Source organism: Cydia fagiglandana, chromosome 20, assembly GCF_963556715.1.
Source record: "Cydia fagiglandana chromosome 20, ilCydFagi1.1, whole genome shotgun sequence".
Classification (NCBI taxonomy): Eukaryota; Metazoa; Arthropoda; class Insecta; order Lepidoptera; family Tortricidae; genus Cydia; species Cydia fagiglandana.
In genome coordinates this window covers 11,056,481-11,067,451 of record NC_085951.1, presented here as the reverse complement: position 1 = coordinate 11,067,451, position 10,971 = coordinate 11,056,481, and the positions used below count along the sequence as shown (strand labels likewise).

At 38.5% G+C, this 10,971-nt stretch overlaps 1 protein-coding gene across 1 annotated transcript in view; it reads right to left on the bottom strand.

Moving 5' to 3' along the window:
- Positions 1-2,965: 2,965 nt before the first annotated feature.
- Positions 2,966-10,971, bottom strand: part of LOC134674642 (clavesin-1-like) — a 30,481-nt gene continuing 22,475 nt past the window's right edge. Inside the window, exons 4-6 of the mRNA XM_063532763.1 lie at positions 7,981-8,058; positions 6,895-7,069; positions 2,966-4,761 (exon numbers count right to left, since the gene is read on the bottom strand). Coding sequence (XP_063388833.1) covers positions 4,402-4,761; positions 6,895-7,069; positions 7,981-8,058 — 613 coding nt within the window. The 3' untranslated portion in view covers positions 2,966-4,401. The remainder of the gene's footprint in view (positions 4,762-6,894; positions 7,070-7,980; positions 8,059-10,971) is intronic.

The following is a 10,971-nucleotide window of genomic DNA, read 5'->3' as shown; positions in this document are numbered from 1 at the left end:
CGCTCTACTTGCATTGCAACTCTACATCGAATGAAATAGAACAAAGTGTGGGAATATCATTCGTCATATTTTTTTCATATTTTTTATATATTTTCATATCATTAGAAATATGACTTTGTCGCACTTTGTCATTGCAAATGCCATGCAGAGTTATCTTGCTCCGACTCATAGTAAAGATTTTCATATTTAAAAAAAAACAATGATAAACTAATGAAATAAATGCGTGTTACGTACTTAATATCGCGTTAGGCAGAGAGATTTTTCAAAAAGATATATTTTGCTGTGTCGCGAATGTCGCGATGGTGGGTGTTGACGGGCGGATCAATGCAATCGCTGAATTGATTGTAATATTTAATTGAATTTGTAATTACGATAGGAAAACTGGCTGCTCAGCTCTACAGCTGTTTTGTTGGCACGTCGGAAGAAAACAATGTCGATGGACATAATTTGTTTACACAAAACGACTGGCGTACGTATAAGGAACGTCACCTCTCCTCCGTTCCTTGAGGTATCATATCATCCTCGGATTACGGAACGCCCTGTATGTTAACCAACATATTTTGCTAAAGAGGATAACGTACCTTTTGCGCGTAGATATGCATCACTGCCGATAGAAGCTGAACTGATGTGTACAATTTCAAGCTCCTATTACACTTCCTGCACTTCAAGCGGATTACACTAACGTCATTTTGCATATACACCTTGTTTACAACTTCACTTGCACAGGATTCCTCGTCACTTGCATTACCATTATCGCTTTCATGTACTTCAACATATTGTGTATCAACTCTCTTCGAAACTATACTTCTTTCGGATTCTACGTCACTTGACAAATCTTCATTACTTTTATTCACCCCATCAGTATGAAAGATTTCAATCTCGCTAGATTCTACATAAATTGAACTGTCACTTTCATTTATTTCCTCCCATGGCGTATTAACTTTTTCAATTGTCTCGTTTTTGGACTCGTCATTTATTTTATCCATATTGTTTGCCTCATTTTCATCCATTTGCCTTTCCGTGACTTGATCGGAGACTACATTATTTGCCTCCCCGTTTGTTTGTGTAATAACTGTATTAAAGGTTCCATTTTCATTGATCTCTACATTACTTGATCCTTCACCTTTCTTGACGTCTGCTTTAGAAACTGGTAAATTTCCATCGTTCGCTACTCTCCCAGATTGAATCCACACTTCAAGATCATGTATAACACTACTTGATCCAGTTTTGACACAGAAAAAGTTCAATAAACATTGTCCGCAATCATCTAAATAATGTATAAGGTTTCGCAAATTCATTTTGGTGATTTAAATACCTACGTGATTGAGAATGACTGTGTGGTTTGTATAGCAATGAGTTTTTTGGCTTTGTTTCCCAATAGCACAATAAACTGATAACGGTATACCAGTTAATGAAAAAGTGATAAAACACTGTACACGTCTACTCGGACTTAATTATTTAAGCAACTAGATTGCTAACTAGCTTTATATTTAGATAAATCAATGCAAGAGCATTCCTAAAAAAACGATAAAAAAAACGGCTTCGCGCTTTGAAGGTTCTGTACAATTTTTCGATCTATAAGGTCGATTGGTAGAGAATGCCTTATGTCATTAAGTCCTCCTTTGGTACTGTAGGCTTTTCTTTTGTGAAATAAAGGTTAAATAAATAAATAAAATCAGACAAAAAAATCGACGCCAAAATAAAAATCGTCCTACTGAAATATTCTTTCCTAGTTTATGTGAGTTCAACTGACAGGCAGAACGATTTGACTATACAGTGCTTAAACAATACACACAAGAAGGACGGAACCTTAAATGGGGAGTTATAAGCAACTGTCGCAAGGGTGCAAAGAATATAATACTCACTGTCGGGTGTAACAAGTCCTCTCTTTCAAATGCTCGTTCTTATCAGTGCCATAAAGACGGATATCTATTTCATGACACCGCATTGAGTTAGCTAATTAAAAAGAAAAAGATGACAAAAGTTATAACAAAATTATGTCATGCTTGTTATTTTTTGTATCGGTTATAAAATCCTAAATTATAAACGTGAATTTTTAGTTTTGTTCTCGAAAACTGTGCTAAGAATTCTAAAGGCTTGGCAACGCACATGTGTTACTACCTCTGGACTTGCAATCGACGACTATAGAATTCGGTAACTGTTAATATAAGGCGGAACACGTGATTATATTAAGTTTTAGAGTTCTGTACCTGAAAAGGAAAAAAGGGAACCCTTATAGGATCACTCGTGCGTGTGTCTGTCTGTCCGTCTGTCACAGCCCATTTTCTCCAAAAGTACTGGATCAATTAAGTTGAAATTTGGTAGGTACACATATGTAAATTCGCGACCCAAAGACGGACATCTTACGTAAACAAATGAATTTTAAACATGGAGGCCACTTTTGGCCTTCATGTTTATAATTCATTTAGTATTTAGAAAATTAAAAATAAAAGTTTTTTTAACTATATCGTGTTACATATCAAATAATAGAGCTCATTTTGAGAAACTCAAATATATATTTTTTGTAATTTTAAAATAAATAGTTTAGATGTTATTTAAGAAAATAGCCAAAAAATTACCATTATTTATCTCCGAAACTACTGGGTGTAAATTGAATAAAATATACAAAATAGTTGACCTATAGATGACAGGAAAACCTATTACAAATATGCAGTCAAGCGTGAGTCGGACTAATTACTTAGTTTCTGATCCGACCCCTACGGGTTTTTTAAAGGTAATTCACTCGCGTATCACATATAAAAATACATTGCTCAAAATTGGGTAATGTACGGAACCCTTGGAACGCGAGTCCGACTCGCACTTGGTTCTGTCGTACTTAATTTAAAACCGTGAATTATTTTTTATTTAATCTTTGGAACTATAAAATAAGGCACAAAGTTTATAATTATAAGACAAGAATAGGTAAGTATTGTTTTTATGGCAAAAGTGAAAAATTGGGACATGGTACAGGATCAAAACACATTTATTGACTATTATTTTATTTACAAATACATGTATGTATTTAACGATGATTTGGTTTGTTCATAACATTGATATATTTTTTCTAAAAATTTAAATTTTCTTAAAACGTTAAACTTTATAATTGGCAACATTTGAATATAATAACTTAAACAGGTTATATAAGTATTAAGTGCCTACGCGGTGTTTAGCGAGACAGTGTGATTTTTAAAAGAATGATTTTGATTTCATAGGTATATTCCGCGTAGAATATCAGGCACTTTAGGAGTTGACTATGATGTAATTTTAAACAATAATTCATTTCAAACAACTACAAAATTATCAATGAGTTTAAAAGCTCAAGTACATTCTGAAGAGATTACTTACAAAACGTAAAATCCCTTCATCTGGAAAAATTATAGTGAAATTTATTTATAATATATAAGCGTAGTATAAAACTTAGCTTAACAGAATACATCTACACTATAATGATATGTACAACAATGATTATAGGATTTATATTTAATAAAATTAGGTATGGTAACTTTTAAACAGGACGCCAAAATGTTATCATTTTTTAATATAGGTACCCTGAATTTGCTAACCAATATATTCAAGATAAAATTGATATTTGTCAACAACACAATTCAGACAAACCTATGAAATGAGGGCCTTATGAGATACATTATAAAGCAAAATCCTTCCAGAGGATTAACAAATGACATGCAGATATATTTTCATATAAAGATTTGAAAACTAATTACTTATAAGGACCTCAGTTCAACAAGTTTTAATTTATAGGGTTCACATGTACCGTTTTAATTATCTCATAAAATAAGACTGTTAAAGCATAACTCCAACATTTAAAAGATCTAATAGAGTTTCTATAAAAATAGATTTATTAAGAGTAAGATATTGAGCAATAGTCCAAGCTCGATAAAAGGGAAAATCCTACGTATTTTGGCAATTTACCTACAACTAATAAACAACACGATAAAACCCTGTTACGTAATTCGGAGAGGGGTGCCAATTCCGGTCACGGACTTATGAAAACAAAATAATGGCCCAAATAAAACTAATTCAGATACTCGGTCGGTAGGCGGTCTCAACTCTATTAAACTTTTCATACATTTAGTATGGTTTAACGAAGATTAAGAAACTGATTTAGTTTTCTGTTTAGTTCAAAATAACAATGTTTCTAAATTTTGACAGGAAGATATGTAAATTAACTGCTAACATTTTCTTGGCCTATTGATAAAGAAAGGTGAATAAAAATCTATGAGAGATCTGATAAGCATTTTGAATGTTAATGTTTGTAATGTAATTGTAAATAATTTGAGAAGACAGTGTACCGGACGACCAAACGAGTGAAAAAGGCAAGTCAGCACCATAAAGAATTTAACAGTTACAAGAGTTCAGGTCCCTAAAATCACGTACGCAGCATCAGTCGATGTCTAAACTTTTGAAACTGCTGGTCAAGCTAGCGAACAAGCCTTTACTGGGCTTCTTGATCCTCTTCTTCTCATCAACCTTGAACATCTCCGTTTCTATAAGCCAGTCTCTGTAGGTTTCCTCCATGTTCTTGCGTTGTTCGGCGTGGAAGTCTTTGACGGGGGGGAGGGGGCCGCCGTAGTCTTCCGGGAGGAGTTCCTTATCGACGACGGCGGCGGGGCCCTCGGAGCAGAAGTTGAGCAGGTTGAGCAGGTTGGAGTGGATGAGAGGCTTCACCAGACACATCACCTGGTTGATGAACGAGACTGTATGCACCACGTGGATCTTTTTCAGACGACACGGGTGCGCGGTCTGGAAGTACAAGAAGAAAAGTTAAAGAAACACTAATGATTGCTTTGACAATAGAAATATTAAACTCGAGGAACAAAACTAAAATTAAAAATAAACAGATAATTCCATCCGTATTGTACCTTTTTAATGTAGGTATATCAGCCATCGTTAAGACCATTCTAATAAGTCCAAACTAGATGAGATTATATCGATTAATTATACCTACTGGTCATCCTCAGCCCCCATTAACAGACAAGCTTGAAGGTAACATACAATTACATTGTCACCGAAGTTATTCTCTGGCACAGCCACTTTATCAGTAGAAAAAGCTGGCTTTAAAAAATGTAGGCTCGAAGGGTTGATCTCTCTATAAAAAAATTAAATATCGCGCCTTTTCCCATTGACAATTTGGGTGTGTTTGAGTATACTACTTCGGAGAGCTTCACGTCATTGAACATGCAGAACACTATTGACAAGTTAAACCGATCTGAATGTAAACCATGAACGCCCGCAGCGCCGGCAAAGTGACCCTGGTGAGGTGCCCGGGACTGCAGCCTTTCATGTCGAAGATGACGATGTCCCCGTCCGACAGCCGGTCTTCGGAGAGCTTCACGTTATTGAACATGAACACTATTGACAAGTTAAACCGACCTGAATGTAAACCATGAACGCTCGCAGCGCCGGCAGCGTGACCCTGGTGAGGTGCCCGGGACTGCAGCCCTTCATGTCGAAGATGACGATGTCCCCGTCCGACAGCCGGTCTTCGGAGAGCTTCACGTTATTGAACATGCAAAACACTATTGACAAGTTAAACCGACCTGAATGTAAACCATGAACGCTCGCAGCGCCGGCAGCGTGACCCTGGTGAGGTGCCCGAGGCTGCAGCCCTTCATGTCGAAGATGACGATGTCCCCGTCCGACAGCCGGTCTTCGGAGAGCTTCACGTTATTGAACATGCAGAACACTATTGACAAGTTAAACCGACCTGAATGTAAACCATGAACGCCTGCAGCGCCGGCAGCGTGACCCTGGTGAGGTGCCCGGGACTGCAGCCCTTCATGTCGAAGATGACGATGTACCCGTCCGACAGCCGGTCTTCGGAGAGCTTCACGTTATTGAACATGCAGAACACTATTGACAAGTTAAACCGACCTGAATGTAAACCATGAACGCCTGCAGCGCCGGCAACGTGACCCTGGTGAGGTGCCCGAGGCTGCAGCCCTTCATGTCGAAGATGACGATGTCCCCGTCCGACAGCCGGTCTTCGGAGAGCTTCACGTTATTGAACATGCAGAACACTATTGACAAGTTAAACCGACCTGAATGTAAACCATGAACGCCTGCAGCGCCGGCAGCGTGACCCTGGTGAGGTGCCCGAGACTGCAGCCCTTCATGTCGAAGATGACGATGTACCCGTCCGACAGCCGGTCTTCGGAGAGCTTCACGTTATTGAACATGCAGAACACTATTGACAAGTTAAACCGACCTGAATGTAAACCATGAACGCCCGCAGCGCCGGCAGCGTGACCCTGGTGAGGTGCCCGGGACTGCAGCCCTTCATGTCGAAGATGACGATGTCCCCGTCCGACAGCCGGTCTTCGGAGAGCTTCACGTTTTTGAACATGCAGAACACTATTGACAAGTTAAACCGACCTGAATGTAAACCATGAACGCCCGCAGCGCCGGCAGCGTGACCCTGGTGAGGTGCCCGGGACTGCAGCCCTTCATGTCGAAGATGACGATGTCCCCGTCCGACAGCCGGTCTTCGGAGAGCTTCACGTTTTTGAACATGCAGAACACTATTGACAAGTTAAACCGACCTGAATGTAAACCATGAACGCCCGCAGCGCCGGCAGCGTGACCCTGGTGAGGTGGCCGAGACTGCAGCCCTTCATGTCGAAGATGACGATGTACCCGTCCGACAGCCGGTCTTCGGAGAGCTTCACGTTATTGAACATGCAGAACACTATTGACAAGTTAAACCGACCTGAATGTAAACCATGAACGCCCGCAGCGCCGGCAGCGTGACCCTGGTGAGGTGGCCGAGACTGCAGCCCTTCATGTCGAAGATGACGATGTACCCGTCCGACAGCCGGTCTTCGGAGAGCTTCACGTTTTTGAACATGCAGAACACTATTGACAAGTTAAACCGACCTGAATGTAAACCATGAACGCCCGCAGCGCCGGCAGCGTGACCCTGGTGAGGTGGCCGAGACTGCAGCCCTTCATGTCGAAGATGACGATGTACCCGTCCGACAGCCGGTCTTCGGAGAGCTTCACGTCATTGAACATGCAGAACACCCGCACGGCGTCCGCGAAGTTCAGCTTGCTGAAAAAATAAGTATTTTGTTAATAAATGTATTTTTTATACTTTAGTTCTTTTTTTTTAGCATTATAAAAAAGGTAAACAAACGTGATTCGTCTTTTAATTGAAAAACACGTTTTAAAAATAAGTCACGACAAATATGTTATGAATCTACTTAATACAATTAGGTATATTTTTCTGCTTTCATAAGTAATAGTTACTGATTTTTAAAAAGCGTTTTTCAATTAAAAGACATGTCGAGATCGCTTACCTTCTTTCTAATGCTAAAAAACGAACTATAATCTTTTATCGCTGATTGTACTTTTCTTTCAATAGTGAACTAATACTCATCGAAACAATTTCAACACTTTCAAGCACAATGAAGTTGTGTTGTTCGATAAATCAGACAGAATCATAATTAACTCGATGGTACCATAATATGGCATTGTCAGTGTCTTCTACTGCACATAAATACTAGAGTACACTGAAAACTTTATGAGAAATTACAATTAAATACAGATCAAAACGTAGACACATAAAGTATGGAGTGCCACAAGGGAGTGTACTGGGACCCTCGTTATTCTTAATTTACATCAATGACATTGTAAATAGCTCACATTTTTTTTTCTTTATCGAAGACAGTAATAATATTGACTACGAAAATATAAAGTAATTTTACTGGTAAAGACATTATAATATAAGTTGGCTAGACAATTATTTTAAAATAAATACTAAGAGTTAGACTAAGATAAGTCTGCAACGATTTTGATAGCAGTCTGCACACGCAGTGCAAGTGTTACTTATAAGTCATAACTTCAGAGAAGTTTGACATTTAAAACAACACTTGCACTGCGTGAGCTATCAGAATCGTTGCAGACTTATCTTGTTCTAACTCTACATACATACGAGAAGGTAATGGAAAAAAAATTGCATACCTATAGTCGAAGTCCGACAGCCGGTAGAGCAGCACGTGGTAGCCCTCGGATGTCTTGTTCGGGAGACCGATCATGTGGCTGTAACAGGAAATTAAGATTTACTTAAGTTCAAACGAATTCATCATTTTAGTGTTTACACTAGGGGCCAGTTGCACCAACCACACTTGACAGACTGATCAACGTCAGCCGGCGCGCCCCGGCGCTTTACTATGAAACTTTCCATACATAAAAATTGTGCGAACTCTTTAACGATACGAAAAGTTTGGTGCAACCGACCCTAAATCCGGTAAAAACTGTGGAAATACGCCCGATTACTATGATTACCTACGGCAAGATAGCGAAAAATGTGATCATAATTGGAGCAAGCCTATAATTATGATTATGACCGTGAGTAATAAAGAAAAAAGTCCTAACTCTGCACATTAAGATAGGTATTTACACTTTTCTATCAAACTTCAGACTCAACAACTGCTCATTCTCTTCTAAACTGGGTTAATCTAGACCAGTTGTAGCTTGCCTTGGACCGTGTATCATCACTTCTTTTATGCGATTTTATTTGTTTGACAATAACTCTATACAGCTATTCTACCCTAGTCTAGTATTAATATTTTTATGGACATGTAATTGTTTCGTATATCTATATATGTATATGCCTTTGCACCTAATGCATCACATTGTATTAAGTTATGTTCCTAGGGTTAGCTACTTCTTTTAAGTCTCGCCGTCATGTACATTTTATCTTAGTTTGACTACCATTTCATATGTATCTCTCAGTTACTTAAAGGTTAGCTGGAAGAGATCCCTTAACGGGATAAGTTCGCCTTTGTACACATTTATTGTATTCTCTCTGTGTTATGTACTTGTTTTGTGCAATAAAGTGTTTACTACTACTACTTCTACCCTCCCCCCCCCCCCTCCTCATCAGTCGTTCACTCTTGACAGAGAGGTCGTGGTTGTATGATGAGACGTATCTATCGTCGATAACGCAGTTCTCGCAATGCGCCTCCATCTGCCACGGTCTTCGGCGTTACGGGAACATTGGACTATGGTGGTTTGTGTCGCAGATTCTACCCTAAGAGGTAGGTATATAGTGATATTTCTGACTGATACGTCCTACTGTTTGGGTACCTACTGGCTTCTTATAAATGTTATTCCGAGGCTGATCAGAATAGAGGCATTTTTCAAGGTAATAAGTAGATCTGTTTCAGAAAATCTTTCTGTAACTCCAAACTTTCTACCAGTAATTGTCTCGGTATTTCAGTTGTTAGGTAAACAGATTATGCGGTGAATTTCACTTATACACTTAAAAACGTGCAGTAAGCAGTTGTTAAGTAACGGCATACTAGCCTGTATTCTGACATAACCACTCATTTTCTCAACATTAATGTAAGGACGATTGGCAGTGGCAATTCAAACGTACATACAACTTTATTTAAACTATGTCGATTCAACAGGCTTGTCCACTTGATAATATTGCGGACAAGGTAGGACACGAAGCGCGACTGGTGAATAAATTTAATATTTTTAAGACCGGTAAACATTGCAAGACCTTGCTTCGGTAATGTGGGGAAACAGGAACAGCCAGACAAACAGAGGCAAGGGTTTGTTCCCCCAATGTTTGCTTTACCCAACATGACTTAAAGAGAACCGGAAAAATACGTGAGTTGTAGTAGGGAGCAGCAGAAGTACCATTTATGTTTATTAAACTATCAATTTTAAGTTATTAAGGTAGAAGACCGTCCAATGCGCACGGTACCTACATTTTTTGTCGTGAAAACAGTTGAATCAACTTGGTGCGGTGAAATCAAAAAAGGAGTATTTTTTAAATCCTGTGATCTTCAACAAATTTACTAGACAAAAATCATTTGGCCCTGAAATTAAGCTTGCTCATTCCATATTGTTTGAATTTGATATGGCGCCACTGAAGGTACCTAATTATTATATAAACAAACACTATTTGTTTTTGGACTGCACAATACGTTTGCATGTTTACAGTTACGTAACTTATCTGCGCATCGTAAAATAAGAATGAAGCGGACTCGAGTGGCCCTGGCCTTAGCCTAGCAGGTTAGTAGCCGCTTTACCTTGAGGAACATTCAAATGTATGTGTATAAAAATCAGATGATCAATTCTGATGATATCATATTTTAATCTTAAATGCATCTCCTTGATAGAGCGGAGTGTTAACTGTGCTTCGATGAGAACATCATAACGATAATACATCCTAGATATAGATATATTTTAGAATAAAGTTTTCAGAGTAGGTACCAACCAAACAACCGATGTGTTATAAGATTAATTAGCTTAACACTTTATTTTATCTTAAAAGTAACTCTATCGAATATATTCTTCGTTCGTTCCAAAATTTTTATCTCCTTACATGTAGTTATTAATTTACAACTGAATTGCATGACTCAAAGTATTTTTCTAAAGGCAAGGCACGTCCGAACGCTCGAGATGTAATTGACGTCATTACTATACCGTTCCGTAGTAATCATTACAGCTATAATGCTTACCGCAATGACAGTGTCGACGCTCCATTACGCACAGTATAACAGAAATCTTCATCTTTTAAAAGTTAACCACGCGCCACGATCCAAATTAACCTCTAACTTTAATTTTCTTATTTTCTATTAATGTTTATATACTCTAATCTTTGACCCTGTTTTTGCATCTTTTTCCTAACAATTAGTAGTGTACGTAGTACGTAGCAATATGCCGAAATTAACGGAATCCAAAAACACACCCCGTATCGCAGTCGTAAGCCAGATAGTATTTGATTAGGTGCAGTGCGTGTCAAGTGCCTTGCTATAACAATGAACAAAACATGTTGGCATGACTAAATTGAGTATTTATGTAACATGGTCTCACAGAAAACTACCCCTTTCAGATGTGAGGCGTAGATAGCAAGGCGGGATCGATATCAGCCATCAGTATTAAACGTTAGATCAATAACTGCCATATCAGATGTACCGTAAAAGCCTAAACGAC